We start from the raw sequence: 19,046 nt of genomic DNA, 5'->3' as shown, positions 1-19,046 counted from the left end.
GGAGAAAGCAAAAGATGTTCCGTACTCAAGCAGCATACATTGCTTTCTTCCTTATTCCAGCTCTTTTCTGATCCCACATTTGTTTCCTTGCTCTGATACAATATGTGGAATACTTTGAAACTTCACAAAGTGGAATATTTTGATTTAAGCTAAAGTGCTGTTAAGTTTCCTTTAAGCAGTTGTGGTTTTTTGAAAGTTAGAGATAATGTCCCTCTGACAGCACGTTTTCTTTAAAATGGTGTTTTCCAGACACTGCTTGTTCTTTGAAGATGATAATGCCTTCTGTTCAGTCTGATCTGTGCTGAACAGACATCTCTTCTTCTGTAATCACCTCTGTTTGCAGTATTTTCTATCTTAACGCCAAGGTCAGGCAGAGACCTGGAGCCAGCTCCAAATTAGCAAGAGTTTTGACTATTGCAAAGTTTCATAACATTAAAATTAGACCTTTGAAAGTAACAGAACATGCATAAGATTTCTGGGAAAATTTATACATATGAATGTAAATGGGAAATATATTCTGTAACCAACCTCTGTCTCGCTGTACACGATTGATGGTGATCACTCCTGCATGTTACCCAGGCCTGATAAAGGATGCTTGCTTTCCAAAACTCTAAAACATGTCTTACAGAGTTTTATTTGCCAGCGTTTTTGGGATCAGTTCCTCAGATACACATTTTTACAGCGAGTATTTCTCATTCCTCTTCATATTCTCAAGAAAATCACATTCTGCACAGTTACATAATGGTTGTAAGGCTGGAATATTTCAGATGAGAATGTGGCACTGGCACCTACCTTATACTTTCCTTTGCCTTACAAGCTTTGCTGTTTGAAAATCACCATCCTTCCCATTCCTATCTGTTGTGATTCATAATGATGGCTATTTCCACAATCCTTTCAAATCAAGTTATCAAAGCACAGATTTTCTTTGATGTTATGCAGTTCAAAGTGATGTATTGTGACAAACATATTTCTGTGGCATAGACCACTTATGCTACTTTGTTTTTTTTAAGATGGAAAAAAAAAGAGCAAGAGTGAGAGAGAAAAAAGAAGAGGAAGGAAAAGGTTGTGGCTTAATGCCCTTGGAAATCCTGCACCTGAACATTCAGGTACATATACTTGTCATTATGTTTACCAGAAGCAACGGCAGCATTGATTCCCGGCTTTAAACTCTGGAGCATCCCTTCTCAGCAAGAGAGTCAGAGGTAGCTGACCATCTCATTGATCGATAACACAACAAATAGTTTGGAGTGGGAGAAGGGAACATTTAATGTTTACAGAGAAAACACTTGCCTACAGCTAGAGAAAGCACTTTCCACAGGATTGGGGAGCGGGGGGCGCGGACAATTTTCACCAAGCTCTCACCTATTCCCAATGCTCACATGGAATATTATCCACATAACCCTGTACAAAGGTTTGGAAAACCCTGAGCCTCGTGCAAGGAGAATACCACGGTATTTACCATTACCCTAAATCATTCCTACTTAAAGGATGTTACAGAGCAAGCTACAGAGGGAAGAAGTGTGGCCGCAGGTATACTGTTAGCGAAATGAGGGAAGGAATAATCCCAAACCTTTCATCACAGAAAATGTAACAAAACAGCCTTGGAATCAAGCAAAGAGAAGAGGGGTTAGAAAAAATAGCAGCAAGAAAGTGCTGCCAAGGACAGATGAACCACTCTCAACAATGTCTGTGAGCAGAGCAGGAGTGTCAACATCAAGAGGCTTATCTCCAAGTGCTAAGACCTCAGGAGGAAAGACGTACAGGAAGATGAGGTTAAAAAGTCATAACAAGTCTCTCCCCTTGACTTAAGGTAGTGGCAAGGACACTATGGAGTAAGAATCCAAGACACTTGAACACAATTCCTTTTCTGCAAAGTATGGAAAACACCACTTCTGCCACACTCAGGGTGTTGCATGCTCTTGCAGTCGAGGAGGACACACAAAACTACTCTTTTTATCCAGATACCTTTCTCTTTAATCTTTCAGCAAGAAAATATTGGAGAAGCTCCTCAGTGAAACAGAGAAAGAGGAAGACCAAACTACATTGAAGTACATAACTGTTTTCCTTATTCAATAAAGTTCCTTGCGCAGGAAAAAGCGACTTCCTTGTGAATGTGTTCCATAATTAAATCTGTGACGGATTAGCTTAAAACCTAATTCATTTAGAAACAACATAAATATTAAGAAAAGAAAATTACCCACAGACTTCAAAAGGCTTTCAGCTTTATAAAGCCATAAAACAGACTAAGAAGAAGGAGCACAGCAACAAATTTTCAGTGTTAGACATACAACACTGCTCTAGCTGCTCAGCACAAACAGTAAGAGAAGTTGACAATTACTCCAGCTGCTGGCCCTGTGTTTCTACGCATCTATTCCAGTTCCCCAAAGGAAAACTCAAATTCACAAGGAAGACATACTAACAGTCCAGCTCAGTTCTCCCTCACGCCTATCCAGGTTTGAATTTACATTACATTTTGCCCTGTTCCCAGTATGACTTTTTTCCCCAAAGTAATTCTCTTTCTATAGAAATTATCAGAACTCATAAACCTCCAAGCAAAGTTACCTTGACTACTTTTTCTGTGAGCTGCTTACAGGCTTAAAACAAACCCACAACAAAACCTTAACAGATTAAAGGCAGAAAATTTTCCCTGCTGAAGCCATGTGGGTTTGACACTATCCAGTTATAATTATTTAAGCAATATTTAAATCCCATATTATTTATGTCAGCAATGTCTAGATCCCACTTTAATTATAATCTAGATCAGCTTCTCCAGAAATAAGTAACTAAAATCTACCAGCTTAAACAAAGCTAATTTTTTCATTGCCATATCCCCTAATCAAGCCATCTTAAAAGGGGATGGAAGAGCTCACTCACCTTACTACTGAAGATTAAATGGCCTCTGTGATTGTAACTGATCACTGATAACAGGTTTAGTCAACTCAAGCAAGTAAAAGAGATACCATGCAATATCTCCGGATCTTTCCTCAAACAAGAGCTAGCATGTGGCAAAGGCACTCTGGACCAGAAATCTTGTGTTTTGAAGCATGTAGGTCCACTGCAAATTAGGTACTCCTTGCACCATAAATTCAAGTCACCCTTGCCTGGAAAGGTTCCCCGTGACTCCTCCCAACAAGTCAGTGTCCTTGTTTAGACATAGTGTATTTTCCCAGTTTTCCTAATTTAGACACAGATGATGTTTTTTTCTGCTCAGCTGGTTTTGGCTAGTGGAAAGCGAAAAGAAAAAAAAAAAGAGTGTAGAAAAAACTCTGATAGCAGTGTAAGTTTTACTTTTGAATCAACAGACAAGACTGCAAGACTGTGGTCTAAAGTGAAGCTACTTCAACAAACTATAAAACCTCTACAGTGCAAAAAACACTTCTCAGGGGATTTTACAGAGTCTGAAATACAGGGAAGGGAAAAGTTGCTGAAGTCTTGGAACAAAGGGATCAACTGAAATGAAACCAAGCACAAATATATACAGCACTTAGAAAGCACAATCCTAAAAGCCATGGACAGGTGAGAAACAATTGGTATTTGCAACTAGAAATATGACAAGAGTGCTGACAACCTTCCACAGGACCTTCTGGTATTTTATCATAGTGCTACACTTGCTAAGACTTGTCCCCTAGTATTTTTATTTCAGTGAAGCTACAAACAGGTGCTGGGTGCAATGACAGTTCACACAAAGTAATTGTTAAATTCACGGAAGGAGCATCGATGCTTTTCAACTATCTGGATTTAGAATTTTCAACTATATGGCTTTTTGAGAAGTTGAACAAAGTCAACATTGTGCCCAGCACATTGGGGAGAACCAGAGCAGAGGCTGCACCGGCTCCGCGTGTTGCATGTGACCACAGCACTAGAGGCAGGATGACTCCTTGGAAGTCAACAGCTTTCCACCTGCTGCTCAATTTGACAGGGCTACAAGCTCTGGAAATAGCCCATTTACCAGCCTCAGCTTCACTGCACCTAGTGTTGGGCTCAGACAGCCAAGACAGTGGAGCCCTAATAGCAGTATTTATCCTTTTGGAAAATCAGGAGACATGGAGAAAGCAGGAAGGAAAAGACAGAGGCACCCCAGAAGAGGAGCAAGGAAAGTCATACAAACCAACAAAAGGGTGTAGAGCACATTTTGCAGAAGGCAGAAACTCCCACATTCATTAGGATTTGCTGTCTGAGCAACAAGAGTTCCTGGCAGACACAATTGACTTCACTGAAAAAATGTTTGTTTTAATAAAGGATGGGGGGGGGGGGGAAGAAAAAGTGAAAAGGAGAGAGACATCAAAAGAACAAGAGCTGTGCAAAAACAGGAGGCAAGGGCAGAGGCCATTTGTCTTCCCCATCTATGGAAACATGAAGGCATATGCCAAGGGAATAACAATATTGAAGGGTAGCTGGGGACATTCGCTCCTTACAGACCTCCAGGAGAACCATCTGCCTTTCCCCAGGAATCCATAGAGGGCCCAACAGGGAAATGGGTCAGCCATTGGGGCACTCACAACCAGCTACTGCTGTCTGCAAGAAGCTGCACTTGCCAAACATGTTTTGATGGAAGTCACCTCATCTCAAATTTGTGACATGAACAGTTTGGGGATTTCTCTTGAATCCATGTGAAATAAATACATAAAAGATAACAACACACCTTCCAACAGATTATCCCCACATGATGTGTGTCCCATTTCCTAACATATTAAAGAACAAACCATAAAACCTTACCAGCTTGTTTCTAGTTAACCCCATGTTCCAAAACATGTTGCTGCTCCAAGCAAAATAGAAATAATGGCAGCAAAAGTAAAAGGGTTTATAAAAATACAGCTTTCCACTGATAACCAGTGACATAGTTCATTTGTGGAAATTATGAGAAACAACGTCCTGCCTTCCACAGTAAGAAAAAGAGTTAGAAATGTGAGGAAAAGCTTTTGTATCTGTTGATCAAGCACAAGAAAACTTTTTTCAAGCTGCCCTTCTGACTCCCGTGTATCAACAGTTTGTCCCCCCTGCCCCATCACTGCATCTGACACCACTGGCCTGGCTAACATCACCAGATGAAAAGTGCTAGTAAGGCTCCAAGATAAACTTGTCAATAGTGAGGTGCAAACATTCACATTCTTTCCCTACCTGCTTGTGAGTGTCAGCTGTTTGTTTGGGAGCAGTCCCTCGAAAAGCTTTTACTGGGGCAGAAAAGGAAAGGGGGACTCAGAGGGCATTTCAAACAGAAAAAAAAAAAATCGTGGAGGGGAACCCCCCAAAGACAAAATAAGAAAAAACCACCCTGTCCCCATCAGGTCCTCCCAACAACCTTCTTTATCAGAGGTTCATTGTCAATCAATTAGCCAAGGCAGCAGGGGGCTGGAGGAAGGGGGGTAGCTTGAGAGACAATGGTCTGCCTCGTTGTATTACTATTTAATCACTTTTCCTAAATAAATAAAGCAGCCCTGAGGTGCTGTCATGTCAAGGGAATTTATAACAAAAAACCCCTTCATTTTTCATTGGTCATTACTTTTCCTTCCCTCCCTCCCCTGCAGGACTAGAGAGGGTTATTACTGTAGCCTTAAGTTCCATCTTTGTGTTTCTTGCCTTTGATTCCCACTCGGACCTCGCCACTTTCTGGCACTAATTTGTCAGGCCGAACAAAGGAGGGATTTGTACCTCCTGTAAGGTCTCAATTAGGAAAGGCTTCTGCTGTATTATGTGCTATTGGGACAGGACACAAAGACGGTAATTACAGGAATTTGCACTAAATGGCTGAAGAATTCACAGCTAAACTTTTCTTCCTCCCCCCTCCTCATCCTTTTCCAAGCTCACCCCTCCCAGCAGCCCTGGGGAAAACCCGCTCTCAATGCCTGCAAGCGGTAATTACCAACAGCAGCCCCCTCGGGTTAAACAGCACAAACTGCCCGCGGGGAGCCAGGGCCAAGCAGCTTCCCCGCTTGCTGCTGAGCCTCCCAAGCCTCCTCAGCACAAATTTTCTGAGCCAGACAAGTATTTCCCCAGTTTCTCCTAGTTAGAATTACAATTATTCGTTTCTTTGCGCCGTGGTAACTGCTGCAAGTTCCAGCTGACAATCAACTCCAAGGGCCTCAGACTGCAAAGGGTCCTCTCCCTTTGCCCCCCTCTGCATCCCCGTCCTCAGGTACAGAGGATGCCAGCGGCCAGCTTCGCAGACCCTCCACAACACACACTTCTCTGCACAAGAGTGTTTGTTCAGTTTTGCGGACAAAAAAAAAGAGGTCCCAGGAGCCTCACATATATCGGGGAAGGGCTCCACACAGTCCTGCCGCAGGCAGAGCACCTTGTTGCTGTGGGGAACACGCGAGTGAGTGCAGATGACTTGTCCCATGTTTGGAAGAGTAAAACCACCCCCTCTCACAGAAAAGTCTGATCCCGTACTATTATAACCTGTTTTGCATGGGAGATGTGCATTTTGTTGCCATCCCAGGGCCTGATCCTATATTTGAGGCGACTGCTAGGAATACTCACTTGAAACTCTCTTACACCTCAGTCAGCAGATAAAGCAAAATTACAAAATTTTCCTCTACTGACCTTTTAATTAAAAGAAATTATGAGAAAGGAATAAAGATTTAATGTTGTCTGGGGCATCATCTTAAAACAAGGCTGTTAATTCTGATGCCTATTTGAGTTTCATAAGGCTGTCTGCTGGGTGTCACCCTAGGCTGGATCAATCTTGAGGACACTTATTTGACCCAGCACTGTGGAGAGGTGAGCAGGAACAGCACCTGCGGGTGACTAGTGGAGAGGGACAAACCCAGCTGCACTCACAGTCAGAACTGAGGGCAACCCAGTACTTCTGGGGCTCAGTTCTCCCCTGGAAGGGATTCAGGCCAGCCAGCAGGTCCTGAACCCACAAAGATTTCTCCCCCTAGAGCCATGTATGGTTCCAGAGCAACAGAAGAGTCCCACATCAGACAGTTCCCCCACCGCAGAGCAGAGAGGGGAGAAGGGAGGACTCTCAGAGTTCCCACAACAAAAGCGGGAACCTTCCAGAATAGCTGTTTCTGATACAGCGACCAGTTTCGAAGTGAAGGTAACTAAAGCCAGCCACAGAGCACAATTTAGTCATGAAGTTCCCAAATCTGCTCCACAAAGGTGACCTTGCTGAAGTAAAAGGACAAAGAACTGCATTCACATGGGTCCTATTTTCACTTCATTCACAAACTGTATAAAATCACACTCTTGCCTCAGACTAGAGTCAGCAGTCAAGTGAACCAAGATTTACAATTAGATGCAGAGGCTTAAGGTCACATTTTCACCCCTGCCTCATGGGAAGAACTGAGTAGACAAGCAGCTCATGCCTGAACCTCAGTACTAGAACACACGGTGGGAAATGACAGTGTTCAGGGAAGCATATATGTGCAAGGACTCCCTTCAGAAGACCCAGAGCTGAAACTGAGCTCCAAAAACAACTTGCAGGAGATAGGACAATAAAAAGAAACAGAAGTGGCAGAAGTCAGAAAGTTGCAAAGTATCCAGAATTCAAACCCCTTTGATTCTGGACTGCCTTTCCAGTGTCCTGAGGCAAGAAAACAGGTCACCCACTCTGTAAGGCAGCACTAGCCCATGCAGTGCTGTATGTTACATGTGCAGGACCTAATGCTTCAGCATTGCTCATGAAATGCGGGTGAATCCCTAAGTAACCCACAGGTTTTTCTCCACATTTCACAGAGAGCAAAGAAAGGCTAACACACCTAAGTGGCTACGACCATAGTAAAAGGCAGGGAAAAGCTGCATGCTGCTAAAACATACACATGCACTTCCAAGAGATTATTTTTCCTGCAGAAGGGGAGCAGGTGCAGATGCTGCAGTCTGGTTGCTTACCTGCACACTTGAAGCTCTGAACTGTGAGCCCTCTCTCGAGAGACAGCGTGGTCAGGATGCTCAGGAAGCTGGTGGTCACAGACTGACGCTTACTTTTTCTAAGATCATTTCCAAAGGGCCGATCTCCGGGTTTGTTCCTAAGTGTGACCTGTGGGTTCTGAGTTAAACTTCTAGTAGCGTTGGCCGCTGCTTTCAGTGCCTCCATCCATTCCTGGGCCCTCTGACGGGTCTCTGCACGCAGGCGGAGGACATCTTGAGGAAAAATGACCTGAAAGCAAGAGTCACAGCCATCCTGAGTATCTGTCTGGACTGACAGGCACACATCGACATTGTAGCTCAGCAGAGGATCTTCATCAAGCCTACCCGGTTGGAATGCCATGAGATAAGACCTGTTCAAGACAAAGGTAAATGCCTTCCAGTTATTCTGGACAGTTAACCTGTAAAGAGTCCCTGATTTGAGAATATTTTGGTACTCTTTAGTGTTCTCAGTCAAATTCATGGACAGGAAGAGCTCCATGGGCTTCTCCGACAATCCATTGGTTTGAGAAAGGTCACTGTTATTTTCAGGCTTTGGCACATTCTCCAGTTTCTCCTGCTGCCTCATGAAAGCGGGCACAGAAGCACGCACCACTTCCCAGAGCTTCTGTCCCCAGTCCAAAGCCTCCCATGGGGACTCTGCCTTCAACTGCAGCTGCGAGTTGTCTGACAGGACAGTGTCCACCACCTTGGTCTCAATGCAACCAGTAACAGTGACCCTTTGAAAATGCATGAGTGGATACACGGTGGGAAGAGTCTGGTTGCCACTGCTGTCCAAGCAATACAGGTACAGTTTGTATGGGGAGAGCTCAGCATAGCAGGTCTGCCAGTAGTTGTCATTGTCTCTTCTAATTTCTAAGTATCCCTTCTTCAGAATATTTGGGAACATTGGCTTGTGTTCTGGAGGGAACAAAATGAGAACATTACTATTAATTCTTTTTAAATAATCGTCTCAAATTGCTACATCATTGTGGCTTAAAAATCTTTCCTGCCCACACATGATATACCTGGAGGATAGGGTCACAGAAATAGCCTTCACCCAGTAGGTTGTAATTACGAAATACAAGCACGGACTCTACATTTAATCTGATGAGAATACAGCACTTTTTTACCCAGAGATATCAAAACATCTTACAAAAAGGGGACGGGGAAACAGAGGGGGAAAAAAAAAAAAAAAAAGTAATTTTCTTGAGATTATCCAGGAGAATAGTGACAGAGCAACAAAACACTGCAAGTCTCCCAGAACCTATTCCAGAAGAGCACAATATTATTAAGTAAACTATTGCCAATTAAAATAGATTTTGACAGTGAGAAACAAATACTAATTAAAACATCACCTTCCCCTCCTGGCCCTCTCTTTCTCAGGATCAACTCCACACTCCTCTACTTCCCCTCTGCCCCAAGCAGCACAGAGGGAAGAGGGAAGGGAATCATGGTCCATTCCTCTCTGCTGCTCATTCCTCCTCACTCTTTTCCCCTTCTCCAGCATTGGTCCTTTCCAGGGGCTGTGTTCCTTCAGGATAAACCTGCAGGAGCTCTCCATGGCCACAGTTCTTTCAAGAAATCTCTACCTTCTCCAGCACAGGGTCTTGAAGGGGGCTGCAGGGAAATACTTGCTCCATCATGATTATAAGAGCAATGAAACCGGTGGAGAGGCTGGAGAACAAGTCTTATGAGGAGCGGCTGAGGGAACTGGGTATATTTAGCCTGGAGAAGAGGAGGCTGAGGGAAGACCTCATTGCTCTCTACAACTACCGAAAAGGAGCTTGCAGAGAGGTGGGTGTTGGTCTCTTCTCCCAAGTGACAAGTGATAGGACAACAGGGAATAGCCTCAAGCTACATCAGGGGAAGTTTAGATTGGACATCAGGAAAAATTTTTCACAGAAAGGGTTATCAGGAGCTGGTAGAGGCTGCCCAGGGAGGTGGTGGAGTCACCATCCCTGGAGGTGTTTAAAAGGCAGGTAGATGAGGTACTTGGGGACATTATTAGTAGTAGACAGTTGTGGTTGGAGTTGATGATCTCTAAGGCATTTTCCAGCCTAATGATTCTATGATTCCCCAGTGGCTGCAGGAGTATCTCTACCCTAGTGACTGCAGCACCTTCAAGAAGAACGTGCTGACACTGGGCTGTTCCTCACACTCTCTTCCTCACACTCTTTTCCTCACTCCACACACCACCAGAGCTGTGTCCCACAGTGGGGCTGTTCCAGCAGCCCCACTGCCAGTACATGAGCACTGCACCTGTACTGACCCAGGACACAGGGAATGAAGAACTGTGCCCAGTGACAGCAGTGTCTTATCACATTACAGCAGGGCCTGGGACTGGAACATTTCGCACAGCTCTGTTCACAAGAGAGGAGTTCTGCTGATTTATGGGAATCAGGCTTGGGTCTAGCAGACATGACCAAAAATAAAAAGCAGGAGGCTGCCCAGACTTAAACACACACATAACCAAGTCCCCCAGCACTTCAGGTGTTTTGCAGTGGACCCCTTAACAAAGCCTGGCCCAAGGCAGTTGAGGGGAATTTTCTTCATCCCAAGAAAACCAGCCCATATCTAAGTCATTCCAGGCATCAAAGTGATACAAATTTCAATGGAGTTCTCTAAAGCATTTCTGAGTTTTAAAAAAAGGTTTCTGTGCAAAACTTGTTTCAATCTGCTTTGTGCTACTGCAGCCACCATCAATACATGCAGCCCTGTATTTTTGCCTTGGGCTGGACATGTGGCTCTATGCAGTTTTTGTTGGCTCCTGTATAAATGCAGTGGCATTCACTGTTTCACTTTAACACAGACTTGGCACCCCAAAACAACCCAGCCTGAGGAAAAACTTCTTGCTCCCATTTGACTCTACATCACCTTTCCAGTAAGGGTACCTGTGACAGAACTTGACTTACAAGCAGTGGCAGAATTAACAGACACAAGTGAAGAAGTTTCTGCCTCCAGTTGTCCCTTCTCCTTAGAGACTGCTATTCCCATCGCAGAAGCCAGGTAGCCACCTGGGAACAGCTCCTCATCCACTGCCCAGCACAGTTAGGTCAAAACAGAACCAGCATCAATTGACCTGAACAAGCAGCATTACAAGTCGCAGCAACACAGGACCTGCTTCACGTGTGGTTTCTGCCCTCGGGCTGAAAAACTTTGAAAGGTGGATAGGGTAGAGAGCTGGAGGCACAAGATATTTTCACTGTCTCAGCTTAACCAGTTAACAGGCTGTGGTCTAACAAGTTTTAGACAATTACCTCTGGGCATACCTAGGATGTCTTCACACAGAGGTAAGAAAACAGAAGCATCTGGGCTAGATGAAGCTTGGAAACAAAGAGCCAAAGATAAGCCTGCACAGAAATAACCACAACTCCATCTGAACTGCACTTCCCTGCTAATATAGCTAGGACTGCTGACCAAGCTGCTCTCACCACCGCTGGCGGATGGGTGAGTCTACCTATCCTCCCAGGGGCACCAGGAGAGTCAGGGACTATAAGTATTTGAGGGATGCAGTTATTCTCCATGGGGCTTCTGATAATAACTGGTGAGAAAGCAGAACTTGGGTTGTAACCTACACTCTGAGGAGACACTCTCATCCTTAGCTGAAAGCACTGCTGCAGTTGGTTGTGAGAGTTTTGTGTATGGGCAGGAGAAGCCAGGACAACAACAGTGTAAAAGCTTTGGCCATCTCTTCAGTAAAGACTAAACCTAAGGATTTATAAGGATTAAGCAGACAAGTTTCAGTTAAACTTAATGAACATACATGAGAATTGTTTGATACACAATGTGAGTACGCAAGCTTCATAGGAGGTTTTGCCTTGCCAGCTCAGCCTCAGCTTCTCCACATCACCCAATGTGCCAGTTTTGGCTGGGATAGAGTTAATTTTCTTCATACTAGATAGCATGGGGCTTTGCTTTGGATTTGTGCTGGAAACAGTGTTGATAATACAGGGATGTTTTCATTATTGCTGAGCAGTGCTTACACAGAGCCAAGGCCTCTTCTGCTCCCCACCCTACCAGAGAAAGGGGGAAAAAAGCTGGGAAGGGACAGAGCCAGGAGAGCTGACCCCAGCTGACCCAAGGGACATCCAGTACCATAGGACCTCATATTCAGCATATCAAAGTTGGAGAAGAAGAAAACAGGAGATGTTTGGAGTGATGGTGTTTATCTTCCCAAGTAAGTTATGCACGATGGAGCCTAGCTTTCCTGGGGATGGCTGAACGCCTTCCTGACGGTAAGTAGTGACTGAATGCCTTGTTTTTCCTTTGCTTGCATGCACAGCTTTGGCTTTACCTACTGAACTCTCTTTCTCTCAACCCATGAGGTTTCTCACTTTTACCCCTCCAGTTCTCTCCTCCATCCCATGACAGGGAAGCCAGTGAATGGCTGTGTGGGGCTTAGTTGCCAGCCAGGGTTAAACCACAACGCCCACTTACTCCAAACGTAATGTTCAAGGTGCTCTATACTTTAGTTACAAAGATTTCCTGCATACGCAACTAAAATCAAAGCAACAATTAAAAAACTGCTATTTTGGCACTAGGTGTGAAAAGGTGGAAAATAAATCAATATAACTATACTTCACCAACAAATAAGCTACTCAAGAGTATTTTGGGTATATATGAAAACTGAAAGCCTAATCTAAAACTCAAAATGCTAGAGAAAAAGCACTCTTTCATATCCCAAATGGACAGACACATGCACGCGCGCGCACATACACTACAAGAGAACCAATTTTGTTCACCATACATCTCTGGCCCTGACATTCATTAGTATTTCTGCACTAACTCAAAAGCCATTAATTTCTCTGAAACCCACACTAATCCCTTTGTAGTGCAGATAATGGGCAGCCATTCTACAGTCATCTTCCCTTTCTATTAATCCAATCAGGGAGGCAGCGCTTCTGCAGCTCCAACTGCAATCTCTCTCGCTTCCATCAAGTACAGATGACAGTTCAAGCTTCTCCTTAATAAGACAACTCATAACCTTCCCCCAGCCACCCCTCCTTCATCTGCACGCAGGTTTGTTTGTCTTTTGTTGAGTTAGAGAAAGACTCTCTCTCCCTGCCTTTCACAGAGGCACCCCCTCTCCCTCCTTCGCCCCACTCCTTCCCTTCAGGCTCCCATGAATTGGCTCCACTTAGTCTCACTGGGACAGAACCAGCAGCAAACTTCATTAAAATTGAAATGTTTAGTATTGTTTAGGTCAGGGCAATAGGTGTTGGCAGAGACAGGTTGAATCCATATGCTACAGATACACACCCACCCACCCCCCTTATAACCCTCTGCTCCTTTATCTCCTCAACATGCAGTGGGCTAGATAATACCTTTTCACTCAGAGAGCAAACACTACCATCTCTCCATCCACCTTCCAAACAGAACCTATCTCTTTTCCTCCCTACAGAGACAGAGAGAATAAATTGAGGAAGAGTAAAAAAACGGATATAATCACAGTAAATGGCCCACACATGAGCCATCTGGAGTTATCATTTCAAAAGAAGAGGGGGATGAAGGCAGAGCGAAAGAGAGACTCAGCAGCTGGGGAGTATCTTCCTCAGTATCTTCCTCAGTGTCTCTCCTCTCTGTTGGGAGCTGCCCATTCATCCCAGCTAGGAACCCTGCACTGCGCCCACATCAACCCCTCTCCACACTTAGGGGCAGCTGGTGCAACCAGCACCACAAGAGAGGGAGCCCAAATGTCATCTTAACGTGTCTAGAAGATATATGCTCCCAAACAACTGACTGTACTTGTGTCCCAGTTGGTATAGCAGGAAAACTTGCCCTGGTTTCCAGCACTGAAACATTTCCGATTGCAGTAATACTGAGTAACTTGGAAACGAGTAGAAGCAGAGATGCCTGGTTTCTGAGGGGAGTGCCTCTTGAGGTGGTGCTCCTCTCTAGATTCTCTAATGCTTAGTAAGAGAAGAGCATAAGTTACACAATTTTTGTCATTAGTCCTCTCTGATGTCACAGAACTTAGACACCTTTGAAACCCAAAATGTTCTCTAATTGGGTTGGGCTAGTCACCTGCTTGGTGGGGCTTGCTAGATCAGGGACAAACTGTGCCTCAGCCAGTGTGACTCAGATCCATGATGCCCGCTTCCCTCCTACTTAAAAATACAGTCTTTTCTTCCCTTTTTATCCCCCATCTGGCTTTGCAGGTAGATCCTTCAGGCAGGCCTATCTCGGTCCTGAAATAATGGCATTGATATTTAGCTATAAATTTCCAGCAGATAGCTGTCCTGGAGGCAAATCCGACTTCTCCCAGTGCCACCTCTTTTCAGGGAATCACTACTGCAATGGAACTTGTACTAGGGAGCAGTTTGCATTCCTTTCTATAAATAGACGGCATCTCTCCCCACTAGGAAGGCATTCATTCTTTTTCATCTTCCTTAGGTTTCGGGAAAGCAAAACCTGCTTTGTAAGTGTTGAACTTGCAAACTCTTAATTTTAGATTTATGCAGGGCTAGTGAGGTTGGCTTAGCTGTTCACCAAAAAAATCCCTTACTTGATGAACTGCCTAAAAAGATGGATAAAGCACCTGAACAAATTACTCTCTATGTCTTTCCTTTCAGGGGCAGCATTGTATGAGAAACATTCAATAAACTCTGCTGAAGTCTACAGGATCCTGGCTGTCTGGCCACTCCACTCAATCCTGTGCATGGAATCAACCTCTTGTGTAGCGTTTGCTGAGTAGACCACCAGCCACCTGTGCATACTGACAGTGCCTGTGCCAAGGGGGACGTGGAGAAAGTGCAAGACCAGTCCAGAACAGGACTCGACTCTGGAAGAGACAGAATTATAGTGAGCTGAAAGAGATGGCTACCTACCACCAGCTAGGAGATGCATAAAACAGTAGTACTTGCAAAAGAAGTGAGAATATCAAACAAAGAAAGATTTGCTGATTTTTTTATAAATTCACTCAATTCAGCTTTAAATAGAAGTGACTGTTAAAGCTATGAAAACAGGGTCAAGTTCACATTTGGAGAGTTAGCTGACACCACTAAGGGAATAACAGCAACTAACCTGAAAATTCAGGTATGAGTCATCGCAACATCACTGGAAGCAACCAGCACTACCCCAGGAGATGAAATGAGAATACTCCAGAGCAAAAATACTCCAGAGCAAAAATCTCCACGAAGAATAACCCTTCCAACTAGAACAGCTTCACAACCAAACTCATCAGTGCTGCTTACTGTAATCCTCCTCCACTGTGAATTTATTCCCGTATGCAAGTTCTTCCCATTGTCTCCCGACAGGCTCCTCTCTCCATCACCCTGCACCTTCCCAAGCAAGGAAGTGGACCAGGTCACGTTTCCCTTCACCCGAGGGCAGCTGCCCAGCTTAGCTCCCTCCACTGCTGCTGCTGCTCTTCTCTGCCAGCCCCATGGGCCCTTCCAGTGCAGAGGGGGCTCAAGCCCAAGCAGCAACGAGGAGTGAGCCTGCAGGGAATAAGAGCCGCACTTCGCAAATTAGCTGGAGAGGTTAGACGGAGAACTATCATCCCACAGATGAGTTGAAGTCAGGTGATCCAAGTTATACTCCCATTTGATCCTGGGGAAAGTGCCTTGCCTCTCTTTGCCCCTACTCCCCGGCTCGAAATCTCTGCAGTGCAGCTACCTTCTTCTTTACTACCTTTTAATGTCGCAAATAAATCGGCCACAGGGGGGACATCTGTTCTCCAACTGGCTTGATACCTCTGGGATTATTTCCAGGTACTTTAAGGCTTCCTGCTTTTCAAAGAAGGAGGTGCAGAAGTGTTGTTTCCACACATTTGCCTCTTGGACAGCACCGTTATCTTCTGCACAACTCTACGGATCAGTAATGTTCAGCCATCCCAGTGGCAAATAACAGCCTATTGGTGTGCCCTGGCTGTGTGGCTTCTACATACCTCAGACAAAAGACAGCAGTGCACGTGTGGGTTTGCAAAACCACAAATGGCAATCAGGCTTCGGAAACCTCCCTGGTAGATGGGTGAGGAGCTAGGCCTTACCTGGCCATCACTGGAGTGGAAGCATGAAGGCTGTATGCCACACCTCCAGTGTTTCAAACCTCTCAGGATCTCTGACAGCCTCCACCTCTGCAGCAGCACCCTGCTTTTGCCAGCTAGCTGTCTTTGCAGCTCCTCCCTGTCTGAGGAGGACACAAACGGTGGCAATTGATGGCACTGGTGTGTGCTGCTCTGTGAGCCACCACCACCAACATGCTCATGGCTTAAATGCTGCACGAGGCAACATCACAGGCACAGAGCTAGTACCAGCCACCAGTACTGCTGCCGAAGGTGAGGATGCCTGGCAAACAAAGAAAACATCCTGACAAAGTCTGTGTGGCCACCAGAATAACAGAAAAAATCACGGTAAAATGACTCCTCAGATCCCAGCCTGTGAATCACTGCTCACAAATACAGATGTAGAAGTCTCACCTCCACAAAACCACACTAGAAAAGTATGTCATATGTACAACAGCTATATGAAGAGGGGCCCAAACACCTCTTGAAATATCCCCTGCACAAAATCTGAGTCTAAGATCGTACCTTTAAAGCATCCCAAATGATGACTAGGCTCCTGGCCAGATAAAAAGATTTGAAGAGACTGGAGGGGGGGGAAGTATTTTTTTTTTTTTATATCAGTCAGATGTAAGAAAGAGGTGAAATCCTGACCTTGATCAGACACAGCTGAATTTGGGCCTGTTGGCCAGTTTTGAGGCAGTCACCTTTCTCTGGTATGTGTTTTACCATGCCACAGGGCTGTGAACACCCCAGAGGCTCAGCTGCCTGACATGAACATACTGTCAAAAGTAACGGGGCTGCCCGAGTGTCTCCACAGCTGCTTGTGGGAGAGGGGCACAAGGTGCCAGCAGGAAGGGCAGTTTGTCAGCGTGCAGGTGCTCAGTGTGATGACAGCTCTGGAGTCACCCAAGCTCACAGGCACGGTAGGCAAACAAAACGGCTGCCTGGGAAAGGTACTACAGCACCCACTCTCTTGGGAGTGGCTGTGTTTGAATGAAAACGTCCACATGACTATCAAAGATAACTGCTCACACGCTTGCATTTTAACAATCTAAGCAAGCTTTTGCCGGATACTACAGAAGGAGAATTCTCCTTTTGTTTGCCAGGCCACGTGCTCAGAAATACAAAAGCCTGCCTTGAATTTGCTTACAGCTTCCGTCTTTGGTAGCTCCACTTACCGCTTGACACCGCTCCATGGCACAGACAGTGCTCCCTCCTAGCACGCTGGCTGTTTTGCCAACGGGCCTAAGGAAATGCTGCTGCAAAAGGCACAGCTTCATTTCAGATCCTTTTCTTTCAAAGCACATGGAAAAGATCCAGTTTCATTTTATTTGCATTATAAAAAAGCAAGCAGCAGGAACAGATAAGCTCACAGCAACAAATATACTATGAAGATAAGGAAAAACAAATTGTTAAGTTAATCTATGGAGCAGCTCAGTACTCGGAGGACTGGGAGACCTCTGCAGGCTCCAGAGGGAAGTCCTCCACTGCAATGAGGACTGACAAGAGTGCATGAAGTTGCTCTCAGTATCTCGTCCATATCATACATATCTTGTAATGTTTAATCTGTATTAAAGACCTGGAAAGGGATGCTCCTATGAACTATAACTCCTTCAATCACTGAAGCAGCTTTTAGCCAATGTTAAAATACCTTTTTTGGTCTCTCATGGAGGATAATTACCAGTCCCAGATACATGTACCTGCAACATTCTTGCTTTTGCTTTCCCTTTTCAGTTCGGCTCACAGCAGCAGCAAACTCTGTGACAGAGGAAAGAGACACCATGGCTACCTTCTAAAACCTGCATAGCAGCTGAACAGAACAGGTTAAGGGATCAGGCTAAAAGAGTGCATTTTCAGAGCACAGCTCTCCTTTCTCACTGCCTACAAATATTCCATGCAGAAAGGCTCCTGGAGGGCACGCACCAAGCACTGACAAACGTCCTACCCCTCTGCAAAAAGCAACAGAAAAAGCACAGGCTGAGCACCGTGGAGGTACTGACTGCTGCTGGGCTACAGGTGAGTTCTGGGAGAAGTTCTTCAGCCACTCTTACCAATCCACTTCCTTTCCTTGCTTGGTTCACCTCTAAGATCCCAGAACTTGACCATAACAAGTCTCTTCTGCAAAACGCTGTTTTGAAGAGACCTACACTTCTGGGACCACTGAGCACAGCAATGGGATTTGTTCCCAGTACCATAGAGAATTTGAGGAATGGATGTACTATAAGGAAACCTGTCAATTTTTGGTTTTCTTACGAATGCTATGCTTTACAAAACTACTTTATAGATAGGATGTCTTCACAGTTATAACTTACAATTACAAACTGTTTAACAAGAAATAATAAAGAGGATATCGCACTGTAACACAGTTTGTTCACTTTTTTTCTGTATGGAGAAAAACTTCATTGCATTAACTGCATTTAAACAGCACAAGTGCCTGCTGAGAGGCTGGTAAGGGGGCCACTGAATCCTACTGCCACTGCTAAAGCAGTACTCGTTGGGTACTACACACTGTGAGGGGGTGACTAAATCTTTGACACAACCTAGTTTCAGGAATCCCACCGTTGGATTTAGCTGTTCACAGAGCATGTTTCTTGTCTTCCTCTCGTGGTTATATCATGGAAAGTTTTCTATCAAGCTGTTGTAGACACTGGTTTAAAATCCTGCTACAGACTTAACAATGGATACAGCAAAGCCCTTTTAGGGCTTCTGGAGGGTTGGTGCATATCCCTGGGGTCTGTCATCTTGCAAAGTGGACTGGAACAGCTGAAGTGAGATCCAGGTTTGAAGGAGAACAACACTGCAGACAGCTCAGCTTCTGAAAGTGCACAGGCTCACATCCAGGAGGTGGAAGACACTGCAAAACACAGTCCCTGACTTGGAAAGCAGTGGTGTCCCAGCACTACAGTTCCTAATAGCATTTATTTGTTTGCCAAAAAAGAAAAACCTACATCGTTTCCATTTTTCATTTTGCTTCCTTTCATGAACCATTGCATCATGTGTGAGAGAGAGGGGAATGTAATTTGATTCACTCCAGAGAGAGGTGCAACACATTAGAGTGTGCCCCAACATACTCTTGCTGTCACTTAATTCCTGGACTGAGAGAAGGGAGACCTCTTCAGCCTCAGACTATGCTGCTCAGCATCAGCTGAATCGGCAGCTTGCTTCTTGCAGTCTGGGGTTCCAGTAG

At 44.9% G+C, this 19,046-nt stretch overlaps 1 protein-coding gene across 3 annotated transcripts in view; it reads right to left on the bottom strand.

Moving 5' to 3' along the window:
* Positions 1–19,046, bottom strand: part of PLEKHM3 (pleckstrin homology domain containing M3) — a 91,507-nt gene that overhangs the window by 57,666 nt on the left and 14,795 nt on the right. For all 3 annotated transcript variants that reach the window (XM_069860838.1, XM_069860841.1, XM_069860840.1), the window contains one exon: positions 7,837–8,772. In XM_069860838.1, the coding sequence (XP_069716939.1) occupies positions 7,837–8,772 (936 nt within the window). The remainder of the gene's footprint in view (positions 1–7,836; positions 8,773–19,046) is intronic.

Source organism: Phaenicophaeus curvirostris, chromosome 7, assembly GCF_032191515.1.
Source record: "Phaenicophaeus curvirostris isolate KB17595 chromosome 7, BPBGC_Pcur_1.0, whole genome shotgun sequence".
Taxonomy (NCBI): domain Eukaryota; kingdom Metazoa; phylum Chordata; class Aves; order Cuculiformes; family Cuculidae; genus Phaenicophaeus; species Phaenicophaeus curvirostris.
This window is presented reverse-complemented; position numbering and strand designations above follow the sequence as displayed.